At 43.6% G+C, this 25,652-nt stretch overlaps 1 protein-coding gene across 4 annotated transcripts in view; it reads right to left on the minus strand.

The window, feature by feature from the left end:
* The window catches only part of Cep97 (centrosomal protein 97), a 30,501-nt gene extending 5,745 nt beyond the window's left edge, over positions 1 to 24,756 (minus strand). Inside the window, exons 1-10 of one of the 4 annotated variants that reach the window (XM_021209452.2) lie at positions 24,655 to 24,736; positions 20,444 to 20,586; positions 17,700 to 17,858; positions 15,646 to 15,747; positions 13,559 to 13,672; positions 12,704 to 12,870; positions 9,591 to 9,755; positions 8,730 to 8,854; positions 5,079 to 5,853; positions 1,583 to 1,658 (exon numbers count right to left, since the gene is read on the minus strand). In XM_021209452.2, the coding sequence (XP_021065111.1) occupies positions 1,583 to 1,658; positions 5,079 to 5,853; positions 8,730 to 8,854; positions 9,591 to 9,755; positions 12,704 to 12,870; positions 13,559 to 13,672; positions 15,646 to 15,747; positions 17,700 to 17,858; positions 20,444 to 20,586; positions 24,655 to 24,697 (1,869 nt within the window). In that variant the 5' untranslated portion in view covers positions 24,698 to 24,736. Of the gene's footprint in view, positions 1 to 1,582; positions 1,659 to 5,078; positions 5,854 to 8,729; positions 8,855 to 9,590; positions 9,756 to 12,703; positions 12,871 to 13,558; positions 13,673 to 15,055; positions 15,534 to 15,645; positions 15,748 to 17,699; positions 17,859 to 20,443; positions 20,587 to 24,614 lie in introns of those variants that run through there. The other 3 variants (XM_029544890.1, XM_021209454.1, XM_021209455.1) reach the window with 3 other exon arrangements.
* Positions 24,757 to 25,652: the final 896 nt, after the last annotated feature.

Consider the following 25,652-nt stretch of genomic DNA (forward strand, 5'->3'; position numbering starts at 1 on the left):
TTTGGATTCTAATTGTCTTTTACTTTGAAACTGCATGTCTGCTGCCGGCCTGTGCACAATTCACACTGGATGTGACTGCCTAGATATAACCATTTGGTTTGCAATACAATATTTAGATCATTTGGCTTACAATATTCAGGTGCTTAGCTATGACATAATCATTTGGATTATAGTACTATACTGCTTAGCTATGGAAAAAGGCTACTGACCACAAGGAAATAAGGGGAACTTAAAATGAATTTTAATAAATACTTGTTGAGATTTTTGGATAATGATTAAAGAAAAATCTGCATGTTAGAATGCTCTAAATTTCTGTATAAATCAGGGCTAATTGCTTGACCCAGCCAGGGGTCAGAGTCTTTCTTTTTGCTGACTCCACATCTCCGTCCTGAATTACTAAACTCCTGGACAGGGACTCTGGCCCCGAGGACAAAGACGGAGGTTTGCCCCACCCCTCATCCGTCCTGAGGTGGTGTAGGTATGATGCCCTCCGGCCTCTTCACCCCTCGCCACAGAGGGTCATGACAGAGGGTGAGCTGACCCTGTCCCTCACTGGCTGGAACACGGCTGGAGCACTCAGGAGAGCAGAGCAGACCCTGTACCTCGCCTGAGCAGCACAGTAGTAGCCCCTCACTGAGGGCAGCACTTGGGAGAGTGTGCGCTGTGTCTTGACTGGGCAGCCCCGTGAAGCTGGCTGTGGAGGCGTGAGTACCGTGAGCAAGCCAGAGGGCATGAGAACAGGAGAGCAGACCCTGCCTCCTGTGATAGAGCCTACCAATGGGTGGCCTAGATAAAGCAGTGCTGCAGCGTAACCCTGGAGGTGTGGCTAAAGGAAAGCCAGGTCGCTGACCAGCTCAGTTACCACACAGGCCCAGATCCGAGGCTTTGAGTTGGCCCACTCCAAAATCTCCATCATCTGAGAACGTTGGGGCAAATGATCCAAAGCTCCAGGATCCCCCATGACACAGGGTGACAACAGATAATCCAAGTGGAGTCCTGGAGAGGACAATATTGATAGTGTCCCAGAAGCCAGAGACCTCAAACTAGATTAATGGTGCACTGCAGTGAACATCTGCAAGTGAAGTTGCATGGACAGAAGGGGCACACTGTGGGACACACTACAGCTTCCATGAAATGTTTTCTTTTTTCTTTCTTTTTTTTTTTAAGATTTATTTATTATTATATGTAAGTACACTGCAGCTGCCTTCAGACACCCCAGAAGAGGGCATCCGATCTCATTACAGATGGTTGTAAGCCACCATGTGGTTGCTGGGATTTAAACTCAGGACCTTCAGAAGAGCAGTCCACTGAGTCATCTCTCCAGCCCCACGAGATATTTCTATGCTTTGTTTTGGTTTTTGTTTGTTTGGTTGTTGGTTTTTTGTTTTGTTTTGTTGCTGTTTGTGCATTTTTTAATTTTCAAAGGACCCCGGGCAGATCTGAGGGGACGAGATGAGTGGGAGTAGGGTATATGTGAGACTAATGAAGAATCAATAAAAAGTTAAAAAAATAATAACTTTGGTCTCACTGACTTGAAATTTTCTCTGTTCCCAGATAAGAGGAATCAACAGTAGGGGTTTACCTCGTTCCAAAGGAACCTGACAGCCTCTTCTTGCACAAAATTCTTCACACGTTCTTCATCTCTTTCTTTTCTTAACCTACAGTGATTCAAAAGATCATGCTGACATAAGAACACTTTGATTTAAATGTCCTGTTAAAACTACTGAACAAATGGATTAGAAAGAGATTAATAACTTAATAACAAGTGTTTCCACTTTTATTTAAAACCATGCTTCAAAACAAAAGCCAAATAAGATGTGTCTGAAAGTCTGAAATTGAAATTCACATATTCATTCTACAAAGTATTGCCAGTGGGGAAAATGTTCATGTGAGTGAGTGAGTGTGTGTGTCTGTGTGCATCTGTGTGTGTATACATACGCCTATGTATTAGACATCTCTTTATCTGCCCTTCAGTTCCCAGCCAAACACAAGTTAACGGAAGGCATAGGAAAGGCTGGTTAGTCAAAGCTTCCAAACTCAGGATCACAGATGAGCAAGGTCCTCCTAAGGCATCAGCAGAACTAACTCACCAGCCAGCACTTTCCATTCGCCCCATTCCTGACACTCCAGTATCAGACTTCTATCTATTCTTTACTCTCATAGACCTCTGGGATCACTGATGGCATCTCGATTCTTAGGCCTATTCCAAAGCAAAGGCTTCCTTAGCTGCCCATTACCATTCTGAGTATCACCCCCACTTTATCCTGAAGCTTGTTTTGTGTTTGCTTTTTAATTTGTGCAGGACTGGAACTAGAAACTAGGATTCTGTACATGGTAGACAGGGACCCTACCCCTGAGCTATACCTATACTTTCTCAGAACTTCTAACGCCATTAGACACTTTCTCTAGACTCTCCAAGACATTCTATTGTGCCATCTGACAGCTCCGAACTGTAAGTGGCAAACTCCCTTATAGACTATCTTTCTTTGAACTTTTCCTTAGCCAAAACAGACCCATTTGTGCAAACATTGTAGCTCTCTCAAGCAGAAGCCTTTTTTTCTTTTATACATCAGGACCATCCAACTGCTCCTCACTGCTATTTTCAAGTGACTCTTCGACCTAACTTCTTGTCCTGGTTGAATTCTTTTGCAACTTGCTGCAAACCCAGAAATATCTGGGAAATCTCAATTGAAATAACGGCTCTATAGGACTGGCCTATAGGCAAGTCTATAGGGCATTTTTTTGATTAATGATGACTATGGAAAAGCCCCGCACACTGTGGTGCTGCCAACTCAGAGCAGATGGCTCTGAGGTGTATAAAAAAGCAGGCTGATGCACGAGACAGTGGTGCAATAATTGCACAAATGTTGTAAGAGTGAGCATCCACTATCTGATTGGATTTAAGGTCCATTCCATGAGAGAGGAAACCATAAGCAGAATATATTGTATGAAAAAAAATTACTTTCAATCAAGAGAAAGGAGGCAAGCAATCAAGCAAGCAGGCTGCAGCAGAAGTTGAGCAAGCTCTAAGGAGCAAGCCAATGATCAGTGTTCCTCTATGGCTTCTGTTTCAGTTCCTGACTCCAGCGTCCTGCTCTGGGTTCCTGTACTGATTTCCCTCAGTGATCAAGTGTGACCAGAGAATTTTAAGATGTGCTAAACCCGGGGCTGGCAAGATGGCTCAGTGGTTAAAAGTACCGACTGTTCTTCCAAAGGTCCTGAGTTCAAATCCCAGTCAACCATATGGTGGCTCACAACCATCCATAATGAAATCTGACACCCTCTTCTGGAGTGTCTGAAGACAGCTACAGTGTACTTACGTATAATAAATAAATAAATCTTTTAAAAAAAAAAAAAAAAAAAAAAAAGATGTGCTAAACCCTTTCATCCCCAAGTTGCTTGCAGTCATGGTGTTTTAGCACAGCAATAGGAACCCCAAGATGCTCCTCTAAGGATGCCTACTATCTTGAAAAATTCCCCCCCCACTCCCCATGTTACTCACTGATGTCTCAGGACCAGTCTTTCTTTCTGCCTCATTCCTGTTGTTTGGTTTTGAGGACTCAGTATTTAAATAGATGTTCTAAGAATAGCTTACCCCATGAATCTACTGTCATAACCTCACCCTATTCCCCAACATTTTAGCTACACCACTTTTAAAACTTATTCCAGGGATTGGAAAGATGCCTCAGTGAGTAAGGGTACCTGACAACAAGACTGAAGACTGAGGAGTTCAATTCCTGGATCCCACACAGTAGGAAACAGTCTATGCATTCCCTACCAGCAACTCCCGACTCTCTCTTCCTCGCTAAAGTAACATTCCCAAAGCGCTGGTGCCACTCATTCTTGAAGCTCTTTACTTTTTTATTCATTATCCAATCCCTCCCAAACTGGCTTTCATCCCCCCACACCATTAAAGCCACTCTCGGGAAACTTACTGCGCAGTGAAGAGTAACCCATAAGAACTGGGATGTAGGATGTCTGTGCTCTGCATGTTCTGAATACAGGACAGGGAGTACAGCAACCTCCAAGCCCTTGAAACATTTACTAGAAGAGACTCTTCGTATACCTGAGGTATTGAGTTGCACCAGACTTAAGCTAACAATGTGATTCCTAGTGAACACCCATTTCATTCTCCTGGGGCCCTCAGACACATGTACCACTTTACCTCCAGGGAACGAGAAATCTGAAAAAAATCAGTCACATGAGCACACAATTCTTAAATAACTAACCCCAATAAAAACCATGGGCTGACATGCTCAGGGAAGCACCTCTGGTTGGTGTCATCGCACATCACAGTGATGGGAAGGAAGGAAGCTAGGAGGTAACTGGAAGATGGCACCTGGAGGCCGCACCAGCCTCCTCCGTGACTCCCCCTAGTTTAAACTGTATGTATCTGCTAAAATAAACAGTACCTGGGAATAGAGCAATTCCTGAGTTCTGTAAGTTCACTTAGCAAATCATGGAACCTGAGGACAGTCTTGAGGGTCACCAATAACAAGCACTGGTTGAATCTAGCATCACTTTCTCTACCCTGCAAGAAGCACCTCTCACGTCTCCTGCAATATTTTGCCCCACAGCAACTGAATATAATAAACTCTCTCGGCTCTTCCTTCTCAGGCTCCTTTGCTACTTTCTCCAAAACAACCTACAGTATTAATAAACATCACAAGTTGGAGTATTAATGAACTCCTAAATGTCACAGGTTGGCAGTGAGGCAATCAAGTATGTCCTGGAGCTGCCTTAGCCCCAGAATTTCAGTCCCTTTGGATGCTGATATTTTTCTTTAGCTCTTACGTTCTATGTGGGTTCCCTCTTGCCCCTTGTCCAGTTTTTCTACAGTATCTGCTTCTGTGCTGAGAATCACAGATGTAGTCACTCTATCTGTTGTGATATTACACCTCTATACTTTGGCTATGCACTAATTGCCATGCTGGGAAGGGATGCATATGATGCTCTGTACTCTCAAAATGCTTTCAGCACATCACAGGAGATGAGGCACAGCAGCCGTGGCCTGCAACACAGCTCTAAAACAGAACCTGGCACCCCAAGCCAACAGAACAGCACAGTTTCCAGCCTACCTGCGCACTTCATCTGTTAGGCAGACAATGTGCTCCTGCATTCTGCGTAGCCGGATTTCATAGCGTACCCCTTTGGCTTGTTGATTGTAGCTCCTGGTGTAAAAGCCTCTCCAACAGGCCTGAAGCTTAGTGGCAGCTGCATTCAGTTTCTGAAGGGTGACTTTATCTTGTCCCAAAGCAGCAGGTCTCTGGGTCAAAATCCTGCAGGGAAATTTCTCTGAAGTGGCAGGAGACATGACTTCTTCACTGTTTGGTTCTGTGTGGGACGCACTGTGTCCAGCTGACTCAGGAAGAGATGTAAGACTGTGGGTATCCTCCTTCAAGATAGCACTGATGATCACTGACTTGGGACAAGGCAGCAGCCCAGCTTCCTCATTTACTTCTGTGCTGATCTTACATTTCAGCATTTCAACAGAGCTCTCACTCATATCCCATAAAGACTTTTCCTTGTCCTTATCCGAGCCCTGGTTTTCCAGCCCTTTTGTGAACTCATCTGCACCATCCTCCCCCTCGAGGCCCAAGTTAATGCCCTGTAGCCTCAGTTCAACCGTGGGAGACACTGGAGACAGTCCCGATGCAACTGGCATGAAAGTGGACTCTGAAGAGAGCAGACTACAGTTCAGTTTGTCCTCATCTGTCTGTATGTCTTCCAGGTGAAGGTCGTTCCGAGAATATCTTGCAGCATGTGCAGCAGCTGGGAAGTTATTCTTAATAGCGTATAACTGATCATCATTACTGCTGCCGCCAACCCAAGAATTGATTTGGAGGACAGGTTCTAGAAGATTCAAGGGATCATCGTTGAAATCACCAAGTATTCGAAGAGCCTTCTTAATTGTATACTTAAAACATTTTATCCACTGAGCCAGCTCCCTAATCCCTTAGCTGTAGACTTTTAATGACATTTAATCCCTAAAATATAGTAAAGGACAATAAAAAACAGTTTCCTCAAACATGACTAAAATGTCAAACCAAACATTTTTAAGAAAATTAATTTCTTGTTGCTGGAGAGATGGCTCAGTGGTTAAGAGGACTGGCTGTTCTTACAGAGGACCTGGGTTCAATTCCCAGCACCCACATGGAGGCTCACAACTGACTATACTCCAGTTCCAGGGGATCTGATTCCCTCTTCTGGCCTCTGAAGGCACGAGAGATGCTTGTACACACGGCATACAAGCAAACAAAATACACAGAAAGAAGGTTTTTTTTTTTTTTTTAAGTTAAAAAATAATAAGTACAGATTAAAGGGTGGGAAGGGGCATGCCTTTAATCCCAGCACTTGGGAGACAGAAGCAGCAGATCTCTGAGTTCTAGGCCAGCCTGGACTACAGTGTGAATTCCAGGAAAGCCAGGGCTACACAGAGAAACCCTGTCTTGGAAAAACCAAGAAGGGTGGAGAGGGAGAGGGAGAGGGAGAGGGAGAGGGAGAGGGAGAGGGAGAGGGAGAGGGAGAGGGAGAGGGAGAGGGAGAGGGAGAGGGAGAAGGAGAGGGAGACGATAACAGGAAAATGATTTTTTACAGTAGGAGTGGTGGCAGCTCATGCCCACAGTCCCACTTGGGAGGCTGAGGCAAGAGGACTTCCCTGAAGTCAAGGCCAGCATTACTATGTCTGTACAAAGAAAACTGTCCACAAAGTGGTTTTTTTTCCTTTTTCTTTCTTTTGTATGTGTGTGTGTGTGTGTGTGCGTGTGGCCCCAGAAGAGTGTATTGGGTTCTTTAGAACTAGAGCACAGCTGGCTGTGAGCAATCTGATGAACTTTGGATGCTGAACTTTAGACTCTGGAAGACCAGGAGGCACTCTTATTTTTTTTTTTAATTAAAAATTTGTATTGACTCTTTGTGAATTTAATACCATGCACCCCAATCCCATTAGGCTCCCTGTCCCTTCAACCTACCCTCCATCCTTGTAACCCTCCCCTAAAAAAAAACAAAAACTCAAAAAATAAAAATAAACAAAACATCTCAGTGTGTTGCAATATGTCACACAGTGCACCCTTTTGCCCACATAGCTTTACTTGCAAATCTTCGTTGCAATGAGGCATTGGTGTGGTTCAAGGCCTCTGACTTCTGCTACACCATCAATACTGGATCCTCCCCAGGACTCCTCCCAGACATCCCCATTGCTGTCCTGTGCCATGGAGATCACAGAGCTTCGGATCTGCAGGACTGGTCCCTTCATGAACTCAAGCAGTTGACAGATGGGGTGGATGCTGGAGTGGGCTGACTCAGAGCCCTGGCCCTGGCCCTGGCCCTGGGTAGAAGCTGAGTTGCTCAGCCTACAATTCTCCAGTGCATACACCAGCAGGACCAGTTCTCCCTCTTTGCCCAGGCAAGGAGTGGCATCAGCTCCCCTACTCTCATGCCCTTAGGCAGGCTTTCCCACACCCACGTCTCCAGGACAAGCTCTGCTGTGCTGCCCAGAAGGGAGTCTTAACTACTGAGTCCTATCTCCAGCCCTACAAGAAACAGTTTTAAAAATCAGAGATATGAGGCTGGGGTTATGATTCAAGGACAGAAGACTTGCCTAACATGCCTAAGGTCTTAGGCTCAAACCCCAGTAACACACACACAAACACAAATTAGGAATATGGGGACCAGCAAGGTGGCTCAGTGGTTTAAGGTACTTGCTGCACAAGCCTGGAGACCAGAGTTCAGTCCCCAGAGCCCACATAAAGGCAAAAAGAAAACCCTCCATCGAGATAGCCTGTACTCCACACACTACACACCACATACAGGATAATAGGGTTGTTTTGGTTTTGTTTTGTTTTTTAATTATAGTGGGACTGCAGAGATGGCTCAATGGTGAAGAGCACTTGCTCCTCTTCCAGAGGTCCTGAGTTCAATTCCCAGAAACCACATGGTGGCTCGCAGCTATCTGTAATGATTTGATGCCATCTTCTGCTGTGCAGACAATCATGTACATAAAATATTCATATACATAAATTACATGAATAAATCATTTAAAAATTAGCAATATATTGTCCATATACATATATCTGTATGCACATATGATTATGTATACATATATAGAATATACATACATGTATACTCACACATATATGTATATATGTGTTTATATACAAATCAGTATCAAATGATCACTGAAGTTAAATACATCCTTTTCAACTAGGCTTAGTGGTGCAGGTCTGCTATATCTCAGCATTTAAGAGGGAGAGAGGGGCTGGGGAGATGGCTCAGTGGTTAAGAGCACTTGCTGCTCTTGCAGAGGACACAGGGTTCAGGTCCCAATACCTACATGATGGTTCACAACTGTCTGTGACTACAGTTCCAGGGGATCTGATACTCTCTTCTGACTCCTGTATGCATGTGATATACATACAAACACTCTCACATACATACATACATACATACATATATACATACAGTAAATATTAAAAAGAAAGCAAGAAAGAAAAAAGAAAGGAAGAAAGGAAGAAAGGAAGGAAGGAAGGAAGAAAGAAATCAAATCAGGAAGATGTGAAGCAAGTCTGAGCGCAGCCTGAGGCTACACGGTGTGTTTCAGTCCAGTCACAGCTACATGAAGACCTTCCCAGAATCTGGCTAGTGTTTTATGACCCAGCAAGTCAAACGGACTGTAGAGCCATAGTGGAGCAAGCTGTTCTTAGGCACTGGGTAGAATGCAGCCTCCTTACCACTTTCCTGGAAGTCTTGCCCGGGGCTTGAACACTCAGACGTACGGTGCACCCTTGTCTCAACAGCAGCAAGAGGAGACAACTCTTCATCTTGGCTCTGGCTCATCAGCTGCCTCTGGTGAAACCTAAAATCCAATAATAGTGCTGCCATCTAACACAAACTAAGGTTTTTTCTGCTACTAAGATAACCATGGGAACAGAAACTTAAGTTTAAGAGAGGTATCTTTAGCCACTGGCGAACAATAGTCTCCATTGAACACTTTGTGGAAAAAAAGGTTCAACTTTTTTTTAAATTGTTAGACAAAAATGGGGATGGTAACACATGCCTATAAAGCCAGCACTGTGGAGGTGCAGGCAGCAGAATCAGCCATTCAAAGTCACCTTCTCTACATAATGAGTTGGAGGCCAATCTAGCTTACATGAAAAGACTCTATCTTAATCTATACATTTAATTGTTTGCCCACCTTATATGAACACAGTTTCACATGCAAAAACATTGAAAGATGGGATCTCCAAAAAGGGAACTAACTAAATACTTGTGGCCATGTTTGTTAATATTAGCACTTCATATGTACATGAGGAACCTACATTAAAAGGCCAAGGACTTCTCTTCAGGTGTTAAGGCTCAAACCCAGGGCCTCACACATGCAAGGCAAATCTACCGAGGCGTTGGTGTTGACAAATAACCCATTCTCCCATCATTGTTTGGTAAAGCAACTGCCAAGGAACAAGCCACACTATGTAACTTAGCTTCTCTGCAGTGACACAAGGCCAGCATCCAGATGTGTGCCCTCTGCTACAGGGAAGTCTGAGGTACCTTCACCTCCAAAGCTCTTAGCTGCCACAAATAAGCGGGCTTACCTCTGTTTGCTCAGAATCTTCTCGAGTTTGGCATCCTCTGCAGTTTGAAGACCCAGGGCAGAAATAAGAGGACAGACAGTAGCCAGGTACTGGACAAGCTGGATGTGCTGACCAGGCCGATACGATCTCCCCTTGCCTTGACTATAGAGCCATTCAGCCTTCAGACTGAGGAGGAGGAGGAGGTGACAGCACAGGGGTCAGAGACATCGCTAAGCAACAGCGATCTTCCTTTAGAATTTACTTAATAAAAATCAATGGATATTTTTCATTTAAAAACAAAAAACAAAAAACAAAACAAAAAAAAAAAAAAAAAAAACTCAGGACTGGAGAGATGACTCTAACAGTTTGGTTTTTTTAAAATACTTTATTTATTTAATGTATTATTTTATTTATTTAAGTGCATTGTAGCTGTCTTCAGACACACCAGATCTCATTACAGATGGTTGTGAGCCACCATGTGGATACTGGGATTTGAACTCAGGACCTCTGGAAGAGCAGTCAGTGCTCTTAACCACTGAACCATCTCTCCAGCCCTGACTCCAACAGTTAAGAGCACCGACGGCTCTTCCAGAGGTCCTGGGTTCAATTCCCAGCAACTACATGGTGGCTCAGAACCATCAATAATGGGATCTGATGCCCTCTTCTGGTGGTTTGAAGACAGCAACAGTGTACTCACATATGTAAAATAAATAAATAAATCTTTAAAAAAACCTCAAGTGTTACTTATTTTTAGTTAATTTTGAGAGATGGTGTGTGTGTGTGTGTGTGTGTGTGTGTGTGTGTGTATTCCCACATGTGCATGAATACTCCTGTGTATGTATAGTAGAGGCCAGAGACTGAGGTTGGGTATCTTCTATTGCTACACACTTTATTTTCTGAGACAAGGTCTCTCTCGAGCTCATCTTTTGTCTGGGCTGGCTGGCCAGCAAGCTCCAGCCGTCTGCCTAACTCCACCTCCTCAGCGGGACCACAAACGTGGTACAATCCCTGCTTTCCCATCTATATTCCTAACTCACTTCCCTTGGTCTTAGGTTTTCACTTGGTTCCAAATATTTTTCAATTATTTTCAAAGAAGCAATGAGTATTCCCTCCATCTACTTGTCAAACAGAAGCAATCTACAAGCTCTTAATGGAAGTTTAAAAAAATATCTAATTGGTTACTTTTTAAAAAACTGTTGAGTATTGGGAATTAAATATTGCTAATATGGGCTGGTGAGATGGCTCAGTGGTTAAGAGTGCCGACTGCTCTTCCGAAGGTCCTGAGTTCAAATCCCAGCAACCACACACATGGTGGCTCACAACCATCCATAACGGAACCTGATGCCCTCTTCTGGGGTGTCTGAAGACAGCTACAGTGTACTTATATATAATAAATAAATAAATAAATCTTTAAATAAAAAAGATTTTTAAAAAATATTGCTAATACTTTATTTCCTATACAAAATTTATCACTAAACACTTATTTCTCATAATGTAACTAATAACAGTGACAGAATCTCACCATTTTGTAATCCTTAATGAATTAATGGTTCGGGTCATGGATCATTTATAGTTACCAATAAGAAGATAGACATTCCAGACACTGAGTACAATACAATCTAGTAGTATCTACAAAGTAGTCTTCCATTTAAAAACCTCAAAAATATCTGGCCACAGAGGCACACGTCTTTAATCTCAGTATTTGGGAGGCAAAGGAAAACAGATCTCTGAGTTCCAGGCTAGCCTGGTCTACATAGTAAGTTCCAGGACAGCAGGACTATGTAGAAAAATCTTGTCTATAAATAAATAAATAAATCAAACCTCAAAAGTGAATCTGATCACATCTTCATATCCAACCACCTATGTAAACATTGATAAAAGGGAGAAGATGCCAAACACACAGGAAATTGTCTGAGAACCACCCATTCAGCATAGCCAACCTATAGAATACTGGCGCTTTTCCAATTTTGTTGTTGCTTTTGGAGACAAAGTCTCAAGTAGCTGGGACTGGCGTTGAACTTGCTACTTAGCTAAAACTAGCCTTCCCTGCCTTTGGCTTCCGAGTGTTGTGACACCAACTTGCTTGGTATTTTAAGATACTAAAATGGATCCCCCAGTACTGGATCACAGCTGGTTGTGAGCTACCCTGTGGACACAGGGAATGGAACCCAGTAAGGACAGCCAGTGCTCATATCTACTGAACCATCTCTCCAGTCCCCATCCCACCCCACCCCCCTTTTTTTCATACATAGTTGAAACAATATATATGTAGTTGAGTATGGTTTTGAATTTCTGATCTTCATTCTTCCATCTTCTCAGTGTTGGAATCACAGGCATGCACCACCATGGCCAGTTTTATGAAAAACTGGGGCTTTCAAATATTATCACAGTGAAATAGAAGCTTGCTAGCCAGTAATCCATCCACTTTTGCCACCCTGTTCCCCATGCTGGGGTTACAAACGAGAAGCTATACTGGGCTTTTTATGTGGGTTCGTCTTTAACAAATGATATTTTGGTATATCCAGTTTTTATGTGGATTCAAACTCATGCTTAGAGAGCAAGATGTCAACAATGGTGTCTTTTAACCTCAAGCATGTTAGGCAAGCACTATATCTAATGAGTTGTATTCCCCAGCCTTACGTTAGTCTTACGTAGCTCAGGCTGTTGTAGAACCAACAGTGTATCCCTGGATGACAATGACCACCTAATTCTTCTGCCTCTATTTCTCAAGTACTGGGATTACTGGTATGTGCCACCACACCTGGCTCCCAGCCTATTTTCTGTCCTTTCTAGGAAAGGAAGGATAATCCTAAATAACCAGCAAACACTTTGGGCTACAATGACACCAGCATCTATAATTTCTAAACGCACACTCTAATTCATTGGTTAGCCAGATGGTGGTGGTACACACCTTCAATTCCAGCATTCGGGAGACAGAGGCAGGCTGATCTCTAAGTTGAAGGCCAGTCTGGTTTACAGAGCAAGTTCCAGAACAGCCAGGGCTACACAGAGACCCTGTTTTGAAGTAAAAAACAAAAATTAAAATAACAATCTGTAGTAAACTAGAAATTCTAGAACTAATCTTTCCCAAGCTCCCTTGGTTGGTGTCATGTTAAACAGATTATGCTCTCTACCTTTCCTTCTGAGATATCACGTATCCATCAAGTACTCTGAGATTTAGACACCAGCTGACGATGTATGGCCGATAGTCAAAGCCTGGAATGGACGGGGTTGCCATCACACAAGGATTGTTCATGATTGACAACTGCTCCAGTTCACTTAAAGAGGCCAAAAACGAGATCTGCAATAAAAGACACCATTGTTGAGCAAAATGAATGTCCAGTGTCAAGCACAGGGATCCGATGACTACATAACTTTGGCAGCATTCGAGAATATCACAATTCCCCTCTTGTTTTAAAGAGCATCAAGCAATACTCTACTCTTAGTCACTGATTTCTAAAACTCTAAAACCCTGGCCATTTGTCCTTGCTGAGCAACAGAAAAGTATCACATTATTTCCTAGTTATGAAAACCGTGTTTCCTTTTTTTGTGACAGGATCTCGTTTAGCCAAAGCTGACCTTTAGCTTCTAATCTTCCTGCCTCTATTTACCAAGTGCTGATGTTACAGACATGAAAGACTTTGCCAGGCTTAAGAAAACCCTATTTGAAAACATAATAGCAGCCAGGGAAATGTCAACAGGTTGCCTTATTGACTTCTAAAAAGTAGATGTCTCTTTCCTGCCAAGCACCAGTGTAACTACAGCATTGCAACTGAAATTTAGCCTGATGACCTGCTGGGGTAAGGAGAAGTAGAAAGGAAAACAAGGGCACTCCAGAGCCATGTGTTTCACTACAGCAGAGTGTCCTCCCAAGACAGCCCCAGTCTACAAGGGAGCTCCAGACCCTTTCCTGCCTCTGCTGCCCTTTTCCCTTCCTAGATCCCAGGATTCCTCCTTCCTGGGCCCCACAGAATAGCTTCAAATTTTACCTCATTTAAGTCTCGGATTTCGTTTTCTGCCAAAGACAATATAGAAAGATTTCTGGGTAGATAAGCAGGTGCCATTCTAAGAGAAGTGATGATGTTTCCATGTAAAAGCAAGGTCTTGAAAGAAACAAAATTACAAATCAACAAATCATAAATAAATTAACTTGACAATGCTGCAAGAATAAAGAGGTCTGTTTTGTTATACTTCTCAGCTCACATAAATCAAAGATTAACACTTAGAAGACACTTAAGTGGTCTCTGGCCCAACAGGCCCTATGACTTAACCAAGAACATGTGATTGATGTAGTATTTAGTTCTGCTGTAATGTGCTAGCATATTGTACATTTTAAGTTAATATTCAAAGCAATTTCCAACACAGCTATTCCTTTCCTTTTAAAATATCAAAATAAAGAGTAGCTGGTGGCGCACGCCTTTAGTCCCAGCACCCGTGAGGCAGAGGCAGGCCGATCGCTGAGTCCAAGACTAGCCTGATCTATAAAGCAAGTTAAGGAGAAGGAGGAAGAGGAGGAGGAGGAGGAAAGAAAGGTGGAGGAGGGGAGGGAAGAAGGGGAGGAGGGGGAGAAGGAAAAGGAGGGGGAAGGAGGGGAGGGAGGAGAAGGGAAGAAAGTGGGGAAGGAGGAGGAAAAAGAAGGAAGAGGAGGAAGGAGGAAGAAGAAGAGGAGGAAGGAAGGGGAAGAGGAAGAGGAGGAAGAAGGAAGAAGGGGGAAGAAGGAGGAGAAGGGAGAGGAGAAGAACAAACAAACAAAACAACATCAAAATAAGGGCTGGAAGTTAGCCAGTAGTGGTTGGTGCACATCTTTAATCTCAGCACTTATGATTAAAGTGACCCCTGAGTTTGAGGCTAGCCTGGTTTACAGAGCAAGTTTCAGAACAGCCAGAGCTGCCTTGAAAAAAATATATAAATAAATGAATGATAGATAGCTGGCTGGAGGGATAGCCCAGTGGATAAGAGTGCTTGCTCTACAACCATGAGGACCCCTTGTTGAATCCCCAGCACCCACATAAAAAGCTGGGCATGGTGGCTCATACCTGTACTGGGAGGGGGGGCAGAAATAAGTGGATTTCTGGCCAGTCAACAGCTAAAAAAGTGAGCTTCCAGTCCAGTGAGTGACTATTTCACAGCAAGAAGTTAGAGAGGGAGAGAGGAAGGCACCCAGCATCCTGTTCTACATGATGTCTCCATCCAACCCATCACCACTGACCACACCCACACCCACCACACCCACATCCACCACACACACATCCTCCACACACACATCCACCATACACACATCCACCACACACACATCCACCACACCAATATCCACCACACCAATATCCACCACACACATCCACCACACACACATCTAACACACACACATCCACCACACACACACAGCCACCACACCCACACAGCCACCACACCCACCCATGTAGGCATACCATTCCACGGGGGAAAAGGAATAACAAAAGGAAAAATGCACGAAATATCCAATTGCCTTTTCTTAGCATTTACTGGGACAGCTGGTTACATCAAATTGTTTAAAATTATTGTTGCTATAAAATGATTTCTGCTCAAGATGTAGGGAAAATAGGGCTTCAGACTCCACTTCTAAGGTTTAAAGGGTCTATCTGGTGCTAGTGACATTCAATTAAGCAAAAATACAGAAAAAACTTGATACTGTGATTTTGGTTTAGATTTTATTGTTTACATATTTTATGTATGTAGGTGTTTTGTCTACATGTAGGTCTGTGTACCATGTGGGTGCCTGGTGCCTGTGGAGGCCAGAAGAGGGAATTACATGTCCTGGAACCAGGGTTACAGATATTTGTTAGCCACAATATGGTACTGGAATCAAACCCAGGTCCTCTGGAACAGCAGCCAGTGCTCTTAACCTTTGAGCCGTTTCTCCATCCTCCATGTATTAGGTGAAATTAATTTTGTTAATTAAGTTATACTTAGTACTGAAAACACCATCTTTGAGAATAAAAAAAACACATAAATAGGTATACACACACAATGAGATCATATTTTTAGTAATTTTTTAGATTTGTGATAATTTTTAAGAAGTTACAGAAAACCCACTTACCTTCAAAGATATCAGTTTCGATACATCACCTATCTGGGGTATGTTATTGTCTGATAAGTCAAGGTGTTGAAGAGCTGGGCAGCTATTGATTTGCTCCATGGTCTATTACAAAAAAAGCATCACATTATCCGGTGCACTTCAAATCAGCAGACAAAACTGTTCCCTAACTGTTTGCAGCTGAGCCCCTGCTCCCTCTAGTCACCAGAAGCACGGCAGCAGAGCTGAGCCGGAGAAGGGAGGAACAGCGAACAACATTTATTTATTTATTATATGTAAGTACACTGCAGCTGTCTTCAGACCCTCCAGAAAAGGGCATCAGATCTTGTTAGGGATGGTTGTAAGCCACCATGTAGTTGCTGGAATTTGAACTCTGGACCTTCAGAAGAGCAGTTGGGTGCTCTTACCCACTGAGCCATCTCACCAGCCCCGCGAACAACATTTAGAAGACAGCCATGTTGCAAGCTTTCAGGGCTACCAAGCAATGCCTAACATCGCAAATATCTACAACCCAAAGAGAGTTCAGAGGCATCTGTTACTAGGGAGAATTTACAAAATCAGAATGAAGCCACACAGCCTGTTAAACCCTGGCTCTGTGGTCAGGAAGGACCAACCAGAGCAAAGCAGCACCTGCTAGGCATTGCAGGGCCACTGCACCCATGAACACACAGCAGCTACGGTTATCTGTACAAGACCCACACAAGGGCAAGCCAGTTAACACTTAGCATGGAGGGAGAAGAGGTTCCAAGCCCCACCCCTGTGCACCTATGGACAGACAGTTAATGGCTTCTGAGAAAGGGAGAGTCAGTTTCCCTTAAGAGCGTGGCCCCAGCTGGGTGTGGTGGCGCACGCCTTTAATCCCAGCACTTGGGAGGCAGAGGCAGGTGGATTTCTGAGTTCGAGGCCAGCCTGGTCTACAAAGAGAGTTCCAGGACAGCTAGGGCTATACAGAGAAACCCTGTCTCAAAAAAACCAAAAAATAAAAAAAAATAAAAAGAAAGAGAGACAACATCAAATTGGGTAGGGAGGTGGGGACGGAAGTGAAGAGTTAGGGAAAGAGTGGGAGATTAATATGATCAAAATATGCTCTAAGTTGTATGAAATCCTCCAATAAACTTTTTTTTTTTTTTTAATTTTTGGCTCTGCAACTTCTTAGATGTATGAACTGGAATCGGTTATTCAGTTCTCTGTGCTTCAGTTCCCCTTCCTGCATAATAACTATACCTACTTCACAGGCTGACATGAGCTTTCTATAGACAAGATGCTTAGAAAAATACATAGCATAAGATAGGTGCTCAGTAAAGGCAACTATTATTATAATTCCCTCTAGTCCCCTTATCAGAAAATAACTTAGAGCAATGATTTTTTGTTTGTTTTGTTTGTTTGTTTGTTTTGTTTTTTCGAGATAGGGTTTCTCTGTGTAGCCCTGGCTATACTGGAACTTACTCTGTAGACCAGGCTGGCCTCGAACTCAGAAATCTACCTGCCTCTGCCTCCCAAGTGCTGAGATTAAAGGCGTGCGCCACCACTGCCCAGCTGAGCAATGATTATTAACATCCAAAGTTACATAGTTCCTGGGTGGCAGAAACAGTAGATAGAATCCAGATCTCTTAACTTCTTAACTTTCAAAAACTTTTTCCCATGTATCATTGTACTTAAGGCCTCTCTTGCTTCTCTAGCCCTCTCACACGCCTTCTCCCCTCTTTCTCCATGTGGCCTTGGCCAGCCTCTCCTTCTTTCTTCTCTACCTTCTCTCTCTCTCTCTCTCTCTCTCTCTCTCTCTGCCTTTCCTCCCCATCATGCTAGTATCTTACTTACTCTTTCAAGTATAATACAGATTCTCTGTTAACATTTACAACTATACAGACTATACTGTAGTATATGTGTCAAATGGAGGCTTTTTAAAGTTTGGGTTGACACCAATTATAGAGGTAGACAGACTCACTTTTTAGTTTACTTATTTCTATACTTGCCAAGTTTCTTTTTCACAGAGAACGGGTACAGAAAACGACAAAAAAAAATCTCAAAAGTTAATTACCAAGAAGAAAGCCATTCACCTTCAGATTATTGCCCGCTAAATTCAGCCACTCCAAATGGACAAGGTCCTTCAGGCCTTCCATGCAGCCAATACTATTATGAGGTAAATTTAACACTCGGAGTTGAGTTAGTTTGGCCACACCCATCATCCGAACCAAGCGATTGTTAGCCACTGACAACTGTGAAAGAAGAACATTATTATTCCTAGAAACAAAATATGTATCTCCACACATTATTACTTTTACATTCTGGTAGATGGTCAAATATTCCCAAATACACAAACCTAATGTATATTTTACGCATATTGTACACATCTATTACCTACAATATAACTACTGGAATTTGTTCAAATCAACAAAAACTATAGATAAAACCTGTGCGGGGTAACCAACTGACACCTGACCACAGGAATGAATTCCCTTGTGGTCATGTAAACCCAGTCCAAAGCCTGTGACAGGGGATGGCATGAGCCCTAGGAAGAAGCTTTCACTAATGGATAGAATGTACCTATCAAGCAGTCTTCTGACTGACTGCATATTCACCCCCAGAACAATGCTGCAGTCAGCGGTATTCAGAAAAGCATCTTTTGCAGTGGTTGGTAGTGACTGCAAAGACTCAGAACTGGTCATGGTGCTGGAAATAAATATCTGTTAAAACGCCAGCCATAACCGGGACATCTAAAACATCCCCTCCAAGGCTCCCGGAGGGCAGTGGATGAAGGCTAGAAAGAATGTAGGGGCAGGAGGAAAGAGGGGGAGAGATCTGGAAAGTGACTTTTGAGTGTCACATGGCTGTGTACTCTTGAACTCAAAGCAGCAATCTCCATAAGATTGAGCTCCTCTACAAGCTGGAGGTGGGGAGAAGAGCTTGGAAGGCCCCACCTTCCAAGGATTAATCCTGAGGATTAACAGACAGCAGGCTGACAGAGAAGGGAAAGACACTCTTCAGAGGAGTAGCCACGGGGAAGGTGTCTATGCTCCTGTAAATGGATTCTCACTCATGTCGCTCATGAAACTCACTTGGTCCCAAAAGAAAGGTCAGGGAGAAGGAAGAGGAAGAGGAAGAGGAAGAGGAAGAGGAAGAGGAAGAGGAAGAGGAAGAGGAAGAGGAGAAAAAGAAGACATGAGAAAACCGGGAGAGGCCACTTGAGAAGAGGAATGGAATTAAAGGGAGTGAAAGAAAACGAGAGAGGGTAACGAAGATGAATATGATAGAAATATATGTGTATACATATTCAGAAAACTGAAACCCAGTATCATACATAATCAATGTATGCTTTCTTTCTTTAAAATATTTATTTATTTATTATATATAAGTACATTGTAGCTGTCTTTAGACACACCAGAAGAGTGCATCAGATCTCATTACAGATGGTTGTGAGCCACCATGTGCTTGCTGGGATTTGAACTCAGGACCTCTGGAAGAGCACTCAGTGCTCTTAACAGCTGAGCCATCTCTCCAGCCTCCAATGTACGCTTTCACATTTTTAAACTACAGATAAAGGTGACTAAGACTTCTGCTAATTTTTAAAGGCACTTGTGTGTGGATGGTGTATGTTGGGGTCATTGTGTGTGTGTGTGTGTGTGTGTGTGTGTGTGTGTGTGTGGTATATGTCTATGTGTTGCATTCTTCTGAGTACATGGGTGCACAGGCGCCCATCTCTACACAGGGTAGAGCAGCACTTGGGGTATCTCCTTCTATCCCTCTCTCCCTTATTGCTTTGAGACAGACTCTCTCACTGAACTGGAACTCATCATTTTGGCTAAATTGGCTGGCCAGCTAGGTCTCAAGATCTGCGGGCCGCTCCCCTCCAATGACCAGATTAAACGTAGACTACATGCCTTGGTGCCCAGCTTTGTACATGGTGCTGGCAATCCAAATTCAAGCCTGTGTTTGCAGAGCCAGTGTTCCTACCACTGGACCATCTCCTAAACAACGCTAACAGATCCACAACCTGGACATACAAGCTCCCCGAGTTTCAGTCACAAACCAGAACAATGATAGGAATAATAAGAGGGACCAAATACACACTTCTTGTTTGGTTGGTTTGTCTTGCAGTAGTGTCAATAAACTTAAGATCCTTGAGTATGCGAAGCATGTACCTTCCAGTATATCCTCAAGCCCAACATTCTTGGATGAATAAACTCTTTACCCCAATATGAAGTAAAAATTAGATTAACACAATATTTTGTCAACGTAGAATGTTCTCTTTAAAAATAAGTATTTATTTATGGGAATAGAAAGATGGCTCAGCAGTTAATTGCTGCCCTTCCAGAGGGTCAGAGTTTAGTTCCTAGCACCCAAGTCAGGTGGCTCACAACCATCTGTAGTAACTCCAGCTCCTCTTCTGGCCTCTGCCTATACTCAGGCACATGTGGCATACATTCATACAGAGATACACAAATATACATATGTAAAAAGTAAAATAAATAAATGTAAAATATGTATATAGAGAGAGCAAGACCATGCAAATGCCACCAGCACCTTCTCAAAAGTCAGTTCCCTCCTTCTACCCGTGGCAGGGATCAAACTCACGTCTTCAGACCCTTACATAGGCACTCCCACCTACTGAGTTGTCTTGCTGGCCCTGTTTTCATTTTTTAACAATGCTTCTCTTTCTAGTTCATTGTCAGTGTAATGCATGCACTCATCTTCAGAAGCTAGCATATAAAACTTTAAAGCGACACTGACGGCTTCCCGGGCATGTTGAGTGACTTTTTGGTTTTGTTTAGTAATAAATTAGTCTTATGTAGCCCATACCCACCTGGATTAACTGTTTGCATTTCTCTAGATTCTCCAGTTTAATAATCTGATTTTTATCCAGAATCAAGGTGTGGACATCAGCTTCACAGGGCAAGTTGGCACCTAATTTCTGCAGTCCCTGGCCTGACCAGTTCACCACTGACCCTTGAGAAGAGAAACATCTTGTTAGAAAGCAAAGATGACAACTGAGCTTAGCATTTCACACCAAGGGGGGAAAATATGTAAACACATTTAAAATTATACCAGAGCACACAACAAGTATCAAGAATTTCAACCAATAGTAATCCAGAGCTGTAATGCTACATTTTCTTTTTTCTCCAAATTTAGGAATTACAGGCTGGGATTATAGCTCAGAAACAAAGCCTTTCCCTGGCATGCAAGCCCTGAGTGTACTGTAGTATTTAATAACAGTATTCAAAAAACAGGACTGAAGTTTCTTTTGAGGGGTTTGGGATTTTTGTTTTTCTGGGTTTGTTTTTTTTTTTTTTTTTTTTTTCTGAGTTTTATTTTAATTTTCTGAGACAGGGTTTCTCAGTGTTTCCCCGGTTGTCCTGGAACTCGCTCTGTGGACCAGGCTGGCCTCAAGCTCAGAGATCCTCTTGCCCACCTCCCTAGTGCTGGGATTAAAGTGAAGATTCCTTTCCAGTTAGCCCTGATGCCTGCAGATGTCTCCTGCCTTTGAAGGGGGCAGAAAATGAATGTCCCTGAAGTGTTAAGCTATGGGAAAGAGGCAACCAAGTGTTCCCAGACAGCTGTGGCCAGCTTGTAAAAATAACAAAATGAGTCATTTCTTCCCAGATCAAAAAGAGCCTTTTCCAGTTGTATGGTCCCTCCTTGCTGTCTGAACAAACGTTATCAGTTTTGAGGGGAGCATCCCTTTACCCCTCACCCAATCATTTAGGGCCACGGCTTGAAAGCCCCAGCCTATACTTTGCCCCTATATAAATCCCAATCCTCTAGACCCGGGCATTGGATTACTAACCTGCAGAGCAAGGAAGGTAGCATCCAGATGAAAGACTCTGTGTGTTTACATACATGTTATCTGGCGAGAACTGGGCCTAACAAAAGGAGGGTGCCACCACTTCCTGGCTTATTTCCCCCTTTTTTTAATCTTTCAATTTTTTTCTTTGTTTTGGATTGGTTTTTGTTGTTGTTGTTTGGGTTTTGTTTGTTTGTTTTGTTTTATCTTTTGTTGCTGTCTTCAGACAGGGTCAGAAGCTGGCTAGGCTAACATAAACTATGCATCCAAGGCTAAATTTGAACTCCTGATCTTCTTTTCTCCCAACTCACAAATACTGGAATTATAGCTATCATCACATCAGACCCTAAAACTTATTTTTTTATATAGAGATCAAAATGTTTATAACCTAACTTCAAGTATATCTTCAAGAGCCCAAAGTCGTGTGAATGGAAGTGGGGGGCAGTGCTTATCATGCATGCCCAGGGAAGCCAGAGAATGCTAGATGTCCTGTTCTGTTACTCTCTTCTCTTGACACGCTCTCTCACTGAGCCTGAAAGCCTAGTGCTGGATTGGAAGTCAGCAACCTCCATAGCACTTGGTGCTGAGCTTTGCCCATGGAAGCACTCGGTGCTGGGGCTTTGCCCATGGATGCTGGGGATTTGAACTCCAGTCTGCACACTGTCACAATGAGCGTTCTTACTCACTGAGCCATTTCTACAGCCCTCACTTTGTTTTTCGAGGCAGGGTCTCTCACTGGCCTGGAGCTCAAGTAGAGTAAGCTGGTTTGGCCAACAAGCCCCAAGACTCTGCCCATATCCACCTTCCTGGCAGGCACTTGAGACTACAAGCTCCTGCAACCAAGTTCCACCTTTTACCTGGGATTTGAGGATGGGACTTAGGCCCTCATGCTTGTTACATACAGCAAGTACTATGCCAACTACTATCTCCCAGTGCCTTCGAAGTAATTTTGTTTTGTTTTGTTTTTGTTTTTCGAGACAGAGTTTCTCTGTGCAACCCTGGCTGTCCTGGAACTCACTCTGTAGACCAGGCTGGCCTCAAACTCAGAAATCTGTTTGCCTCTGCCTCCCGAGTGCTGGGATTACAGGCATGCGCCACCATGCCCAGCTATGACTTCGAAGTAATTTTGAAAATCACAGTATAGTTAATTGATGGAATAAAATGATTTTCTGATTTCCTAAGGTTGCAGGCAGCACTCAATAAAGCAACTGTAGCACAAATTCAGACTGTAGCCTCCCCTGGCTAATCACTACCAACAAGTTTCCTTCTCTTTTTCTCATTTATTTTTCATAGTCTGAACCCCCCCCCACACACACACACACACAATTTAAGGTGTTGGTAGGTTTGGTAACTGAGACCCCTCTCCTAGAGGCTGGCTGCCTCCTTGCTGTGTCCTCCCATGTCTTTCCTCTAAGAGTCACTCTCTTAGCCTCTCCCCTCTCTATTTCTTCTTTGAGTTAACGTTTCTATTCTACAAGACATTGATGACAGCCAGGCCATTTTTAAAGTACCAGCCCAGCTTCAATTTCAAGGTCAGCTTCGTCTCTATAGTGAGTTCTGGGACAACCAGAGCTACATATTGAGACCCTGTCTTGAAAAAACAAAACGAAACAGCCGGGCAGTGGTGGCCTTTAATCCCAGCACTCGGGAAGCAGAGGCAGCTCCTTGATTTCGAGGCCAGATTAGTTTTCTGAACCAGTTCCAGGACAGCCAGGACTACACAGAGAAATCCTGTCTTGAACAACAACAAAAACGGGCTGGAGAGATGGCTCAGTGGTTAAGAGCAGTGATGGTTCTTCCAGAGGTCCTGAGTTCAATTCCCTCACAACCATCTGATGACCTCTTCTGGTGTGTCTGAAGGCAGCTACAGTGTACTCATATAAATAAATAAATCTTAAAAAACAAAACAAAACAAAAAACCTATAAATAAAATTAAAAAAAAAAAAAAACTGGGTGAGTCACGTGCACACCTCACACCTTTAATCCCAGCACTGGGGAGGCAAAAGCAAGAGGATTTCTTTGAGTTTTTGACCAGTCACAGCTACATAATGAGACTCTGGCTTAAAAAAAAAGAAAAAGAGAATATAATATAAACATTGTTCTACATAAAAGCATGAGATAATGGGAGAAAAGCATCCAAAATATCATCTGGCTCTTTGGGGGCGGGAGTGTGGGGTGGGGAGAATGGCTCTGTAAATGCTTATTGCTGCTGTTGTGGGTCGTCTTGGTGAGCTAGGGAGGTTGAGGAAAGGAGCTCTCAGAGGGGGCGGGGCCTGAGTAACTGCCAATTTCAATTTTGCGATCAGACTGGGGCTACCTTGGGATGTGATTTTTCGGGTCTGCGCTCCTAGAGGGTTTCAATGCTTTTCGGTTTTCTTATCACGTGAGGGGTCCTGAGCCCTTTCCTCAAGATGAAAACTAGACTGTCCTGGAAAAGCGCACCTAGCGTCCGCACACAATTCCTAAGTGTCGACATATCTTTTAGCCGAACTCCTCCCCGTAGGAACTCAAGGGTCCCCAGGTTATCAGCCTCAACTCTACCTACCCTGGTCTGCCCCAATCCGACCAGCCGCTACCACGCCTCAGAGTGTAACCAAAACAAAAGCTCCGAGGTCTGCGCCCCACGGAGGCATCTCTCAAGCACAGGCGCACCCCCCAACCTGCGCTCTGCCAAACAAAGACCAAACTCCACCCCGGGACCCGGCCTGCAGAATGATCGGGGAGCAACGCGTGTCTGGGTCATTCTCAGATTCTACCACGGCTACTGGTCACTTCCAAAGAAGAGTTCAAGCAGACTATGATGCGGTTTCAGATGAGATGCTTCCTGAACGTTCTCGGACGAGAAGGAGAGGCACGGGAAATAAAAGGGCTCAAACTAATTTCCCGTGGGCACTCGGAACTCAAAGTAAAACGTCCCAGAAAGGTCACCGCAGTCTGAAGCCCACTGCCCAGTCAGGCTAGAGAGAGCGCGGGACAGGGGCGCCGGGCACCGCGAAGGCTCCTGGGGACTGAAGTCCCTCATCCAGCCTTCACAGCAATGTTACGGGACTGGACCAGAGAGCGGGACTACAACTCCCAGTAAGGAGTGCGCTCCCATGTTGCCTACAGCCCCTCATCAAAAGAACTGGTCCAAAACTGCACCTCTAAACCCAGACTTCCTCTTTACACCAAGCAACTATTTAATATGACTTACTGAAGTAAACTTTGGAATTTAGGGGTGAGGATCATCGTACCTTCTCCCGGAGCCAGAGCCCCGTCGACTCGCGCCACCGCCATACTTGCCGCTTGCTAATGACACCAGGCAACCGTCTTCAGCCGTTCTGTAGAGCATGTAGTCAGCAGTGAGGCGCTGCAAACTACAACTCCCAGGATGCACAGCACTCAGCCGGCCCAATTGGCTCCCTGATGGGACTTGCTGGCTACAATGTGAGAGGTAGAGTTTAGGAGACACCTAAAGTTGATAGGTGAGCAAGCTGTATTGTTAGATAAACCAATTCACTCCAGGGCCAGGTGTTTGAGAAATTCGACACTTTTACCACCTGGCACATTATAAAGACGTTGTTTAAAACTAATTTTGAGAACTCATTGCCAGAAGTCTCTATGGCAGCTACCCATTTTGACAATTCTGAATTGTTTAAAAGGTTTTAGCTTCTCTATAGGAATGACAGTGAGATATTTTGAGACAGTCAAATGGATACATTATATTTGCAATTTACCTAACCTTACCTAATTAAATAAATTTAAAGCCTCAGTTAATCCCAGCACTCGGGAGGCAGAGGCAGGCGGATTTCTGAGTTCGAGGCCAGCCTGGTCTACAGAGTGAGTTCCAGGACAGCCAGGGCTATACAGAGAAACCATGTCTCGGAAATAAATAAATAAATAAATAAAGCCTCAGAAACTGATATTTTTGTTTTAAATGGTGGTTCTTACACATTGAACAGTTTGGCCAAGGAGTATATTTGATACATACGTGCCCAGAACTTTTTCCGGAGTATTCAAAAAAAGTTTAAAATAGCTTCCAAAGTCAGGAATACTTACTTTGCCTGGTTGGAAGGGCACAGGCTGATCCTTTTTTGATTTAACTATGAACCCGGTAATCAGGAACTAGAAATAATCATCTTTGGACAAAACTTGATAGGGAAAGTGAAATTAAGCTAGGGTTTACAGGGTAACTCAATCTACAAAGGGGGCTCCTCTTTCTTTCATCGACCGCTCAACGTACTGAAAGCTG

Source organism: Mus pahari, chromosome 12, assembly GCF_900095145.1.
Source record: "Mus pahari chromosome 12, PAHARI_EIJ_v1.1, whole genome shotgun sequence".
NCBI lineage: Eukaryota > Metazoa > Chordata > Mammalia > Rodentia > Muridae > Mus > Mus pahari.